General features: G+C 42.4%; 1 protein-coding gene across 1 annotated transcript; it reads left to right on the top strand.

The window, feature by feature from the left end:
• The first annotated feature begins 6014 nt into the window (after nucleotides 1–6014).
• On the top strand, nucleotides 6015–9245 carry LOC311106775 (nuclear receptor subfamily 0 group B member 2-like). Its single transcript, XM_084149165.1, has 2 exons — nucleotides 6015–6880; nucleotides 7206–9245. Exons 1-2 carry the CDS (start codon nucleotides 6349–6351, stop codon nucleotides 7445–7447), a joined length of 774 nt encoding a protein of 257 aa, XP_084005291.1. The 5' UTR covers nucleotides 6015–6348; the 3' UTR covers nucleotides 7448–9245.
• The last annotated feature ends 5698 nt before the right edge of the window (nucleotides 9246–14943 follow it).

Below are 14943 nucleotides of genomic sequence, written 5' to 3'. Positions count from 1 at the left end.
GTACCGTAGCACGTACCGTAGCACGTACCATACGTCACTCTAGCAAACTGATGCCGCGTTCAAGTCAACTCGGAAATTCCCGACTTAGAATGATGATGGGTTGGGGATTAATGCCGCGTTCATATTCTAGTCGGAACTAGGAAACTCAGAAATTTCTGACTTGCTGATTCGTTGAACGCGTTCTGTGTAAAACTTCAACCAGTTAGTAAGCCGGATATTTCCGAGTTTCCTAGTTCCAACTAGTACGTGAACGCGGTATTAGGGTAGGGACATCCCAAGGATCACAGATAGCACTGACCAAGATTATGCCACGTTCAAAACAACTGGGAGCTCGAAAATCTGCCCCACAAAGACATGATAGCCTGGGTGAAATATGGAGGCTGATTACCAGGCTAAATCCTTTCACATCATTGCAGATTAAATAAATAATAATATGCCATTTTATCCAAAGCGACTTACAGTCATGTGTGCATACATTTTTACGTATGGGTGGTCCCGGGGATAGAACCCACTACCCTGGCGTTACAAGTGCCATGCTCTACCAATTGAGCTACAGAGGACCAAATGAGATTGCAGAGAGGAAACTAGCCTACTTTTTAGACAATTGAGATGCTCAACAACAGGTATCAAATGATCACACCTGTGATCAGGGGCTCAACTCCAGCAAGGCGAGGAAGGCAGAATCACAATCTCATAATGAGTAGATTTGGGATGCAAGGTGATTTGTAGATCAGTGATTCTGCACAGTCTGACTGCAATGTAATTGATCTCAAACATGCACAATTTCTCCCGTAATTCACCTTCAACCCTAGTCTTTTTTTGCACTGTCCCTGTATTCAACTGCTCTATTTCATTGGCAATTGTATATACAGCCCACAAGTGGGAGCATCACTCCAGACAGACACACAAAGTATCAATTAACATTGTCAGTGATTAATCACTGTAGTAGCCATGTGACATCCCTGTTCGTTGGTGAGGTTTGAAAATGGATTAATGTGCCTTAATTGATATGGTAGTCTGTCAGGTCAGGAGGTGATAAATTATACCCGTGCATTGAGTACACTGTTTACTTTCCAAGTAATTTTGCTTAATTCATCTTAGTCAAAATTATATGACATGGATGGTTGGGAACGCAGCCCCCATCTCCAATTTTTCATTAGGTTCATTAGTCACTTGTACCCAGCTGTCTTTACTAAGGGAGGAAGGGTTGGCTATGTTGGATACTGACTGAAACTGCCTGTCTTCCTTGCAGGATGCCTCATCATCAATAAATTGATTTCACGCAACAAACCAACATTTGCTCTTTGGACCTTTCATTAGTTATCTCAAAGAAGCAATTGCAAATAGAACATTGAATTGGTTATTGATTTTTAACAATGATGGCTTGAGATACATTTTGATGTAACCCCATTGCAAATAATAATTTTAAAAAACACTGCTTGAATGGCTGACCATGCTTCTCCTAGAAGAACACTAGAGGGTGCTAAAATGTTTTTCCCATGGTTAGTAATACATGTAATAACACAGAACCCATAATACCTGATTTAGGTATTTGCCTGTTAGATATATTATGGATGGTGTGCAGTACTGCTACCAGGGTTGAGCGAATTATGAAATAATGACTATTAAAATGATAAGATATGTAATAATAAAAAGAGTAATCTAATGTGATTGTGTTGTTACTTTGACTATACTTTGGATAGTGCATGTGTTGTGTTGTCTGTCTCATTCCTTTGTACTGAGGGGGAGGGGGCTACCAGGTGATTTGCGATCACATGTCCAGGTGTTTTAGATCAGTGCAGAAATTGAGATCAGAAGAGGACCCTGAGCAGTCTTGAATGAGATGGTCATATTTTACAGGATTTGTACCTCCAACGTAAACTTTGAAACAATAGGTTACTTACTGTACAATAAAACAACTATTACAGATTGGCATATTTCTAATAATCCATCAAGTTATTTGAATCCATGAAATATAACCTTATTTTCCTTAAGGACGCTCTCTATAAACCGTAACAATATATGTTATGCAATGCCGTGAAAATCAATTTGAATTGTGACTAAGTCATAAACTATCAAATGCTTTCTGAGTTCCTTGTTACTACTGTCTTGCCCTAGAAACAACTATTGTAGAATACCTGTGGGTTATCACAGTTCAATGACAAAGAGGAAGGCCTCTCCTTGGCCTTCAACTCTGCTTTTATGACAGTATTTTTGAATTGGAGACAATAAAATGAGAAATATAGGTGGCTTCTGAGTGCTGACACCAAGTGAGGCAAATCCACCTCAGCCTGAAAAGTATAGATAATTGGCCTGATGAAGTGTGCTTTTCACAAGGGTCACTCAACTTTGAATTCAGAACCCTTCAATAAGAGCTTAGAATACAGATCAAATTCAAATAGAGTTGGATAAATAAAATGGTGGCAACATATAAGTCTCCAAAACTACAGCAAACTCTTGAGGAATTAAAACCATTTGTTTCTCCTTAAAACGGAATAAATAGTGAAAATAAGAAGCCGCAAAAAAAAGTAGTCATCCAATCAGTAAATGAAAATCACATGCTTTAGGCAAGTGATATACGAATAGATATTGACCTACTGTAAGTGATACTGTACACGTTTGAGGGAGCTCCAAGTCCATGGACAAGATCCTTCAGATAACTAGAAAGTGTGCCGTGTTGGGAGTTCGACATGCAGTCACGAGGTCGGCGATGTCACCGACCGGGGCTGGTGCCCATATGAACGTTGAATCATGTGAACCTTTGTGACATGCACAGTAGATCAAGGCCAATAAGAGTTGTGTCTGTCACACACAGAGTCTGACAGGACAGTATATCCCACTCTAGAGTTCAATGACCCTGGTAGCAGAGAGGAGAGCCGCTGCAGCTTACTATCTATTCCTGTACTTAATAAGTGATATTACTCAGGGGACATTGAATATGACAAACAAATATACCACGATAATTACAGTTGTATAGTAACTTCATGATAATAATTTGATTCTTGGTTGAACTGCGCAATAAACTTCCTCACTAGAAAATGTTCCAGTAATGATTGCTGTTACTATCAACTGTTTCTGTTTTTACAACACAGTATAAACAGTGTTACAAGCTGAAAGTAGAGGCATCAGACATTGGCTGGCGTGTATTGAAAGCAGTGTGAAAGCAATAATGCATGTCAACAACTTGATGCACGGACATTCCTCAGGTGACAGCGATGGCCATTGCGTCATATGTCTCAGAGCAAATGTAGCACTTTAAGGGTCTTGTTCTCCAAAGATTGCAGAATGCAGCCCTTACGACATTCTTCCAGAAATAAGGACAGTGTTTTATTCTTACAATCTCTGTGGTGATAAACGTCTGTCCTCCGTGCCCGTCTCAGACTGCTCCTCACCTCAATAAACACAAGCCTTATCAAAGGCATTTACAACAGCCTGAATGCCTCAGAAGTTACAATACCTGGATGCTTGCCATGGAGAGTGGAGACCTGCATGTCTGGCTATGATGGATCAATATTTCCCTGTAGAGAATGTGTCTGGTGAAACATCCTGTGTTTTCGTTAAAGCAGCTAGTTAGTGGTGCGTGAGAATACAGATACAAAAGCCCTAGAATATGCCACAATACAGATCTCACACCTCCCTGTGCAGACTGTAACAGGTTATAGACAACATTTCTCTGGCTATCTTAAATTCAGTTTCATTTTTAGCCAATTCGTCGCATCATCCTTACTCAATAAGGACTTGATATCTGAAATGATGGATTTCAAGTCAGATGCACACCAATTACCGTGTCAAAAATAAAAGCGGTCTTGGTCTCGTCAAGGTCTTGATACACTTGTTCTTGGTCTAGGTCTTGGCACCTATGCCCTGGTCTGGGAATTGGTCTTGGCTCATGGTCTTGGACAAGACCGTAGTTGTTATGGCTCTTGAAATGTATCTCGGCAACCACATCTTGCATGTACCACATGTTCCGTGAGAGCTGGCCTTCAGCGAGCTATTCAATTTGTTATGGAGGAGAGGTTGAGATGTTTGGCCTAGTGCGAGTGGCGGAACCAGAGTGGATCCTCTTTGGTAAGAGACAAGTCCACACCCTCCTCTAAAATCCTCCCAGCCAAGTCCATAGGCCAAATCCCCTCCCCTTCTGAAATTCAGGTGTAGGTGTACCCCGACAAAATCGCGATTCGTCCAAATAATAATTGATGCAAAAACCAGCACACCGGTAGAATAGTTCTCCATAATCCTCATATCCCACAGATATGTTGATGTTTCGTCTGTTAGGAGAGACTACTCAAAATACACCAATGGGCACCATCTCATGTCAGAATTATGTGACTAAAAGTGGAAGTCATGCAATCATTCAGGTGACTGGTGATGCCATCGGCAGCCTGCACCTGCAATCTCTTTATTGCAGTCGTTCAGCTCATGACCTTGACTACCTTCAGCAGGAAATCTCTGATTTACACATTTTGCCACGGCTATAGATAGACTGCATGTAGAATTCTAGATATCTATGAAACAGTATTTGAAAGTTGAAACAATGTATCAGAGCCTAGCTTGATAAAATATGATAAAAAGTATAAAATATGATATTGAAGCAATTGTGTTTTGGTAACCAGGGTTCCCTTTGATCTATTCTGAATACTACGCCTCCTTACCCAAACACATATGACACATGCTCACATCCTGTTAATTTATCAGACTAATAAAGTAATTAGCTTATCTGGTTCAAACCTCTGTGCTAGGCACTGCAAAGATAACAAACCATATCCACACATTTTTAACATTTGTATTTCTTCACTATATAATCATGGCATGGGGTTGTTCAATGACAGACATGTTTGAAATCTATCACTTGATTGTTTAAGTTCAGAGAGACAAATAATCATGTTTTTTTGCAAAACTCTTTAAGTATCTTTACATACTGTAAATGGTTGAGTTGGTTGAAACCAGTGACCGAATCTTGATCTTGTGTTCACACAATGCCACATACTGTAAATGGGGTCTTGGTCTTGTCACTGGGTCTGGCCCCAGCATCAATTTTCAGGTCTAGGTCGGGATCTCAGCTCATGGTCGCAGACCGTAGTTACTCTCTCATCTCATTTGGTCAAGAAATCTCTTGTCAGAGTTATGTGACTAAAAAGTAGTGACACAACACAAAAGTGTCAGGGCACCTTGCTTTTGGTGGAAGCCGGATGGGACGCTTTCAGATTGGTCTTTCTCTGGGTCTCGGTCTGGATCTTGTTTTTCCACATTTTAACTGGTCTTAGGCTCGTCAGGCTTTCGATACACTTGGTCTGGGTTTCAGTCTCAAGAGTTTGGTTCTTGGTGTGGGTCTCGAGGTTGTGTATTGGTTTGGTTGGGGTCTGGTATTGGTTTGGGTCTGGGTATCGAGATGTCTTCTAGCCAGATTTGCCCAGAAAACACATTATTGATGAGACAGGCTTCTGAGTCAGTGTGGAATGTACGGTGGGGACACATGGCTGTGATCAGAGTTTAGGGTAGATAGGCACTGCTGTAGCTTCCAAATCCACACAATCACGCTATGTTTCACTATTGTTTTCCTTCACTAATTCCGTCTGTCATTCCTGGCATTGTACAAAACTAATTCGTAAGCTTTTGTTCAATGGAAGATGTGCTGTAATGTAAATTATAAATGGATGTAGCATTTCTTTAAAACTGAAATATGGCAGAACTCCACAAGAAACGTCAGTCATATATCTGTCATATTGAAAGTATTCATTACTTTGGGACATCATTTTTATCCTAGAAATCCATTCGGTTATGCAGGCCTACTGTTTTTGGAATATTTAGCCCTTAGTACGCCTGAACTAAACTTAGTAAGATAGAAAGTTCAGGATGGCTACATCTCTCAAGGACTTAGCTGAGAGATCAATGCTCCCTTACCTGTTTACATTGGCCCATGTCCAATTTAGGTGTGGGCTGGCAATGAGCAGAGCTATATACAGTGTGCTTGAGTACTCCCACAGTCCTTGGTAGCTTGGTACAGCCTGGGGTAATGACAGAGGCTCAAAGATTAGGCTCACCCCACCCTAAATGGACATGCTCTATCCATTGGTTTTCATTGAGAAAACGTTATCTGCTCTTTAGAGGAGGCCGTCAGTCGAGTTGTCTGCTCTTTAGGGGCTCTTTGTTTTTCACCAAGGGAGTATTGACAGGTCAAGGTGCACGAGTTTAGCTCAGTGGGTTGGCCTTATAAATAGAGGCACGGCGTAAGGCATCTGCACAACCACACACCACCTCAACGAGAGCCTGTCTTGGTAGGACAAGAACATTTGAATGTATTTCAGCTTTTCATTTTGTTTTTGAGAGTTTGTTCTATATCTCATCAAAATGGAGAACGTATGTCAATGTACAGACAACGATGACAGGCAGTCAAATGCTATCCTTTACAACATCCTCAGTCGAGACAATGACAAGTCAAGCCACAACAACCTGAACTACAACTTGATGCCTCATAGATGCAACTGCGAGATGCGACGGACAGTGTGCTTGAAAAGTCCAGCAGACATTTGCCAAGAGGCATCGGGAGTGCTGGTGAAAACAATTCACTTTATGAAGAACTTACCTGCCTTCAACCAACTCCCACCGAACGATCAACTATCGCTCCTCCAAAGTTGCTGGGCGCCACTCTTTATTTTGGGTCTGGCCCAGGAAGGCATGAACTTTGATGTCATCGACACCCCTGCCGATAGCATGCTGAAAAGAATCCTCTTGAATTCTCAAGAGAGCTCAGAGACGGAAAGAGAGCAGCCCACCTTGGCTGGAGTGAACAAACTCAAGTCATGCCTCAAAAAGTTCTGGAGTCTGGATTTAAGTCCAAAGGAGTATGCATACCTCAAGGGCATCATGATATTTAACCCAGGTGAGGTTTGCCTTAAAGCTTCAATATTTCAACCAGTCAATGGAAGTGCTTGTTCAGTAGGGATTTTACATCCCCACAGCTGCTTGATAATCTAATAAGCCTCCCTACATACAAAATTCAAACATGAAATAAGGCTTGTTAAGGGCTTGTCCCCACTGTCGACTCAACGCAACAACACATCAAATACCTTCAGTGAATCCAGCTGACCAGTAGGGTTACAAAAAACCAATTGCAATGTCATATATAACTGAACAGTACTGTACTGTACCACTGTGTATAAAATGTAGCTTGTCCACTCATGATACATTTCTATCCTCCTCAACAGATGTGAAAGACCTAAAGGCAGCTATATTCGTGGAGGGCTTACAGCAGGAGGCTCAGCATGCTCTGAGGGAGGTGGTCCAACCACTCCACCCCGGGGACCAAGGCCGCTTCGCTCGCATCCTGCTCGCGGCCTCCATGCTCAAGACCATCACACCCAACCTCATCACTGAGCTCTTCTTCCGTCCTGTCATAGGCCAAGCAGATCTTCTGGACTTCCTGGTCGATATGCTATTCTGCAGGTAGCTACTGTATAGCTGATATACAGAGACCTGATATAATTTCCCGCTGGGAAAATGAAGTTGAAACTTGAACTTGAGGGGTTTGGGCTCCCACTGTGAGGGACATTGAGCCCCCAGGACTGAGTTGGGTTGTCTGGTCATGTGGTTAAGAGATTGACAAATAAGTGCTCATCGTAATGGGGAAACAAAATAAATGTGTATTCTTTATTCAAAGAAACACTATCCCTGTTAGGTTTTCATGTCTGACCAAATAGGAAAAATTACATTTTTTAAATATGAGAACAGTTTGCTATTGTTTACATCCAACTATGAATTAGCAACATTTACTGTATATTTGCAAAATATTGGGTAGAAAATTGAGGTCACAATGGCTAGTAGTTATAACAGAGATTTTACTGGTTATATCAGACAGGCTACACTACAGTCTTACAATATGCATTCCTTCAAATCATGTATATTGTGCAGAATGCTGTCAAGATACATTGTTTGTTTTGTGTATGTTTGCATGAATAATGTAAATAATTTCTGGGACTGCCTCCAGAATATTTTTATAAATATATTTATATACAATTATTGTGTTATGTCTTTACAATTTGGAATATGGTTTGTGAGACAAGCATACAAACAGTAGATTAAACATCCCCTGTTCAAGAGGTCTATATTACAGTAGGCATTGCCATTCAAGGAGCTCTTCAAGCTCAATTTAAACATATCTCTTCTAAAGTAACTACTAATAAGCAGTGCACTGGAATAATATGTGCAGGATTCAAAGCCCACATTCTCCCCCCTAATCATTGGGTTAGAGTGAATCTGTGTTGGGAAATGGGAATGAGTGGAGTGGAGCATCCGTGATGTTTTCATACATAGACAAGACTATCACAGTAGTGTGAGAGTGCTCCTCAAGTCTCCAACTTCCTGCTCCAGTTCCTGTTGATTCATATTGTGTTTGAACCCAAGTTACAGTAAGCTTTATCTGTATTACCTCACTGGTACAGAGGGCACTTTGGAAGGCGGTTTACCTGCTGGGTGCCTGGTACCGTCATCTTGCTGCCCCTCTCCTCTCACGAGTCAAACCCCTCCCCCCAAGGTGACGGTGTGGAGTCAATGACACAGCGGTGGCTCACCGCAGCAACGAGAGACAGCCTCGATGGAACTGCATAGTGACTGTCTCAACAGTCAATAACAGTCACTAAGCTCTCCTTACCATACCAATAAGATATGAGGAGCAATAATATTTTCAGTCTAATGAAGCCAAGGTCAAGCTTGAACGACAAATGTCACAGTGTTCTATATATCTAAATAAAGAATACAATCTTAACATATGTAGAGTGTCACACCATCTAGCATTAGGTTGTGATTTAGTTTCCCTAGACTGGACCTGTGAACAACTTTTCACAAAAAAATTAAGGTAAATGTGTGATAAATTGTATTTATTTTATTTTACGGTTGTTTTTTTTATTCAAGTACAGTGCTACCGAACAATAAGTATCTTACTGCTCTTTGAATGCACAGTACAGAGTGTTTATTTATGCAGCAATAAAGACAGATTAATCAGATCTCAAGGATATATTATACATTATTTTATTCCTTTGTATTCCCAAATTAGAATAGACATTTTTACAGCGCAATTCACAAAAGCAAAACCCTATGTCGAAACCAAGAAAAAGGCTTTGGAGCCAAGGGATATGTCTCCAGAAAACATTTCAAAAATATATAATAAATGCATGTTCAAATCTTCCTAACATAATTTAATGTAGCTAACAGTAAAAGTAATAAAATCAGTAAAGGACTTACACAATCAATACTGTTTCAGTAGAGAACATGGCATCTTCAAGAGAGAACTGCGAGTGAGGAGGAGCAGGACATCAGCCCAAGACTTGGAGCTCTGTCGCCTCCATGCCTGAAGAAACCTCTGGTTTTTGGAGGTCCCTCATTTTGGTGTAAACACCAACTATGACAACCATTAAGGGCAGTGCCACACAGAGCCCTATGCAACTGATTGACATCACAGAGAGAGGACTTTGGTCTGAGAATGTTGGGGTGAAGTCAAGGAAGGTCAGGAGAGGCTTTAGATCTGCACTGGTGTCGATGAAGAGATCGACAGGACAGAGAGATAAACCAGACCATCCCCTTATTTTGGGCCATATTCCGTAGGGTAATGTTGACAGGTGTACCGTCCAGCATCCTCATCTTTGATATTATCAACAACCAGAGCGCAGCCAGGCCCCACTCTCAGTCTCTCTGCTCTTTCTGTATTTTCAACACTGATCTTCCCACATGAGACCACTTCAATAACACTCTGAGATCCAGCTCTGTGGAACAGCCACTTAGTTGAGGAACAATCACCTTTAGGATACAAAGCAGTAAGGACTGCCCGCTCCATGATCTCGCCATCACGGTTGACAACTCCATTGTGTCCTCTTCCCAGAGTGCAAAGAACCTTGGCGTGACCCTGGACAACACCCTGTCGTTCTCCGCTAACATCAAAGCGGTGACCCGATCCTGCAGGTTCATGCTCTACAACATTCGTAGAGTATGACCCTACCTTACACAGAAAGCGGCACAGGTCCTAATCCAGGCACTTGTCATCTCCCGTCTGGATTACTGCAACTTGCTGTTGGCTGGGCTCTCTGCCTGTGCCATTAAACCCCTACAACTTATCCAGAACGCTGCAGCCCGTCTGTTGTTCAACCTTCCCAAGTTCTCTCATGTCACCCCGCTCCTCCGCACACTCCACTGGCTTCCAGTTGAGGCTCGCATCTACTACAAGACCATGGTGCTTGCCTACGGAGCTGTGAGGGGAACGGCACCTCCTTACCTTCAGGCTCTGATCAGACCCTACACCCAAACGAGGGCACTACGTTTATCCACCTCTGGCCTGCTAGCCCCCCTACCTCTACGGAAGCACAGTTCCCGCTCAGCCCAGTCAGCTATTCGCTGCTCTGGCACCCCAATGGTGGAACAAGCTCCCCCACGACGCCAGGACAGCGGAGTCACTGACCACCTTCCGGAGACACTTGAAACCCTACCTCTTTAAGGAATACCTGGAATAGTATAAAAGTAATCCTTCTACCCCCCCCAATAAAAAAAAGAAGGAAAAGAAAGTGGTTGTCCCACTGGCTATCATAAGTTGAATGCACCAATTTGTATGTCGCTCTGGATAAGAGCGTCTGCTAAATGAGGTAAATGTAAATGTAAAGTGGCACATGGCAGGCTGATCTTACCTCCAACACTGGAGAGGAATGGATCGATATTGGGTGTTCCACTACCTCCAATGCCCCCCATAGGATTAGTCCAAAGAAGAGCCGTGCTGATCAGTAGCTCCATCAGAAGTACAGTATGTGAAGTTTATCCCCAGCCATGATCTCTCTGTGCTCTGTGTAGTTGTACCACCACTCTCTCTCTACAGCCCCGATGTCTTCTAATTAAAGGTTAGCACATGACTTACACTTTAGCTTTGACCAATGCGAACTCAACTGACTAAACACAAACCACATAAATGCATTGCGGTTTATGGACTTTTCACAGCTGTAATTTCGACAGCTCTTGGCTGATGGGCAGTGACATATTTCAAACTTTACTTATTTGCGTCTGATGTCCATGCCATCTATTTTGTGGATCCTGCTCAATGCATTTGGAGGCCACATTTCCAAATGAATGGGAAAGATTGGCACCATCACTCATTCATTTTCGATTTAGGCCTGCATATTTCTCCTAATGCAATAGAGGGACCTATAAAACAAATGATATGAACTCAGGGCAATTTTCGACTATTAAAACCTGAGCATTATTGAGGTTATGAGGTACTGCAAGGTTTTCCACAAAATACATTGAACAAAAATATAAATGCAACATGCAATACTTTCAAAGATTGTACTGAGTTACAGTTCATATAAGGAAATCAGTCAATTGAAATAAATTCATTAGGCCCTAATCTATGGATTTCACATGACTGGGAATACAGATATGCATCTTTTGGTCACAGATACCTTTAAAAAAAAAAGTAGGGGCGTGGATTACAAAAACAGTCAGTATTTGGTGTGATCACCATTTGCCTCATGCAGCACGACACATATCCTTCACATAGAGTTGATCAGGTTGTTGATTGTGGCCTGTGGAATGTTGTCCCACTCCTCTTCAATGGCTGTGCGAAGTTGCTGGATATTGGCGGGAACTCGAACACACTGTCGTACACAACAATCCAGAGTATCCCAAACATGCTCAATGGGTGACATGTCTGGTGAGTATACAGGCCATTGAAGAAAGAACTGGGACATTTTCAGCTTCCAGGAATTGTATACAGATCCTTGCGACATGGTGCCATGCATTATCATGCTGAAACATGAGGTGATGGCGGCGGATGAATGGCACAACAATGGGCCTCAGGATCGTGTCACGGTATCTCTGTACATTAAAATTACCATCAATAAAATGCAATTGTGTTCGATGTCCGTAGCTTATGCCTGCCCATACCATAACCCCACTGCCACCATGGGGCACTCTGTTCACAACGTTGACATCAGCAAACCGCTCGCCCACACAATGCTATACACGCTGTCTGCCATCTGCCCGATACAGTTCAAACCGGGATTCATCCATGAAGAGCACACTTCTCCAGTGTGCCAGTGGCCATCAAAGGTGAGCATTTGCCCACTGAAGTCGGTTACGACGCCAAACTGCAGTCAGGTCAAGACCCTGGTGAGGACGACGAGCATGCAGATGAGCTTCCCCGAGACAGTTTCTGACAGTTTGTGCCGCAGACCATCCCACATGTGAAGAAGCCAGATGTGGAGGTCCTGGGCTAGCATGGTTACACGTGGTCTGCGGTTGTAAGGCCGGTTGGACATACTGCCAAATTCTATAAAACAACACATTTTAGGGTGGCCTTTTATAGTCCCCAGCACAAGGTGCACCTGTGTAATGATCATGCTGTTTAATCAGCTTCTTGATACGCCACACCTGTCAGGTGGATGGATTATCTTGGCAAAGGAGAAATGTTCCCTAACAGTGATGTAAGCAAATTTTTGCACAAAATTTGTGATCAATAAGCTTTTTGTCCATATGGAACATTTCTGTGATCTTTTATTTCAGCTCATGAAACATGGGACCAACACTTTACATGTTGCGTTTATATTTTTGTTCAGTGTAATTTTACACACTGAGGCCCAAATACTATGACACAAAGCAACTATTTGTGGAAGCCTTCCATTGACATCAATGCATGATTCTTTACCAAGTTAAGCTCATGTCGCTTCCTGAGCCCTAGAAGTACAATCGCCCCAGACAGAAAACACCTTAGCTTGTAGCTTCCTGAGCCCTAGAAGTACAATCGCCCCAGACAGAAAACACCTTAGCTTGTAGCTTCCTGAGCCCTAGAAGTACAATCGCCCCAGACAGAAAACACCTTAGCTTGTAGCTTCCTGAGCCCTAGAAGTACAATTGCCCCAGACAGAAAACACCTTAGCTTGTAGCTTCCTGAGCCCTAGAAGTACAATCGCCCCAGACAGAAAACACCTTAGCTTGTAGCTTCCTGAGCCCTAGAAGTACAATCACCCCAGACAGAAAACACCTTAGCTTCTCTGGGTCAGTGGTATTCCATGCAATCACACTTGTGGATCTCAAGTTCAGATTTCACCGTGAAAAATGGAGAGCATGAAAATGTGATGAATTAGGGGAGACCGGGGCACAAAGTAACACTTTTAGGCTTTTCTTTATTTTGAAAATATGATTTGAGGTAGATTCATAATATTTTTATACAAACAACATACATATCTTAGCTACCTACCATTACACACTGTAACAATGTTTCTAGGACATACCAGTCATTTACAATTAAACTGAAAGTGGCGGAAGTAAAATGCCCCCCTTGTATTTCTTAGAGGCCTTTTTTTTATTTAAAAAAAATATTTATTCAACTAGGCAAGTCAGTTATGAACAAATTCTTATTTACAATGACGGCCTACCAAAAGGCAAAAGGCCTCCTGCGGTGACGGGGGCTGGGATTAAACATAAATAAATAAATAAAATATATAAGATATAGGACAAAACACACATCACGACAAGAGAGACAACACAACACTACATAAAGAGAGACCTAAGACAACCACATAGCATGGCAGCAACACATGACAACAACATGGTAGCAACACAACATGGCAGCAGAACAACATGATAGCAGCACAAAACATGGTACAAACATTTTTGGCACAGACAACAGCACAAAGGGCAAGAAGGTAGAGACAACAATACATCACGCGAAGCAGCCACAACTGTCAGTAAGAGTGTCCATGATTGAGTCTTTGAATGAAGAGATGGAGATAAAACTGTACAGTTTGAGTGTTTTTTGCAGCTCATTCCAGTCGCTAGCTACCGCTAACTGAAAAGAGGAGCGACCCATGGATGTGTGTGCTTTGGGGACCTTTAACAGAATGTGACTGGCAGAACGGGTGTTGTATGTGGAGGATGAGGGCTGCAGTAGGTATCTCAGATAGGGAGGAGTGAGGCCTAAGAGGGTTTTATAAATAAATTTCAACAAGAGAGATTACCAGTTTACAGAGGAGTATAGAGTGCAGTGATGTGTCCTATAAGGAGCATTGGTGGCAAATCTGATGGCCTAATGGTAAAGAACATCTAGCCGCTCGAGAGCACCCTTACCTGCCTATCTATAAATTACGTCTCAGTAATCTAGCATGAGTAGGATGGTCATCTAAATCAGGGTTAGTTTGGCAGCTGGGGTGAAAGAGGAGCGATTACGATAGAGGAAACCTGGAAACCAAGTCTAGATTTAACCTTAGTCTGCAGCTTTGATATGTTCTGACAGAAGGACATTGTACCGTGTAGCCATACTCCCAAGTACTTGTATGAGGTGACTACCTCAAGCTTTAAACCCTCAGAGGTAGTAATCACACCAGTGGGGAGAGGGGCATTCTTCTTGCCAAACCACATGACCTTTGTTTTGGAGGTGTTCAGAACAAGGTTAAAGGCAGAGAAAGCTTGTTGAACACTAAGAAAGCTTTGTTGTAGAGCGTTCAACACAAAATCCGGGGAGGGGCCAGCTGAGTATAAGACTGTATAATCTGCATAAAAATGGATGAGAGAGCTTCCTACTGCCTGAGCTATGTTGTTGATGTAAATTGAGAAGAGCGTGGGGCCTAGGATCGAGCCTTGGGGTACTCCCTCGGTGACAGGTAGTGGCTGAGACAGCAGATGTTTTGACTTTATACACTGCACTCTTTGAGAGAGGTGGTTAGCAAACCAGGCCAAAGACCCCTCAGAGACACCAATACTCCTTAGTGGGACCACAAGAATGGAATGGTCTACCGTTTCAAAAGCCAATAAAAATAGCAGCACAACATTGCTTAGAATCAAGGGCAATGGTGATATCCTTTAGGACCTTTAAGGTTGCGGTGACGCATCCATAAACTGAGCAGAAACCAGATTGCATACCAGAAAGAATACTATAGACATCATGAAAGCCAGTCAGTTGACAAGTTTTTCCAA

The sequence above is a fragment of the Coregonus lavaretus genome (genome assembly GCF_964263955.1).
Source record: "Coregonus lavaretus genome assembly, chromosome: 3".
NCBI lineage: Eukaryota > Metazoa > Chordata > Actinopteri > Salmoniformes > Salmonidae > Coregonus > Coregonus lavaretus.
Note: the sequence above shows the minus strand (reverse complement) of the source record. Positions and strands in the feature narration are given on the sequence as shown.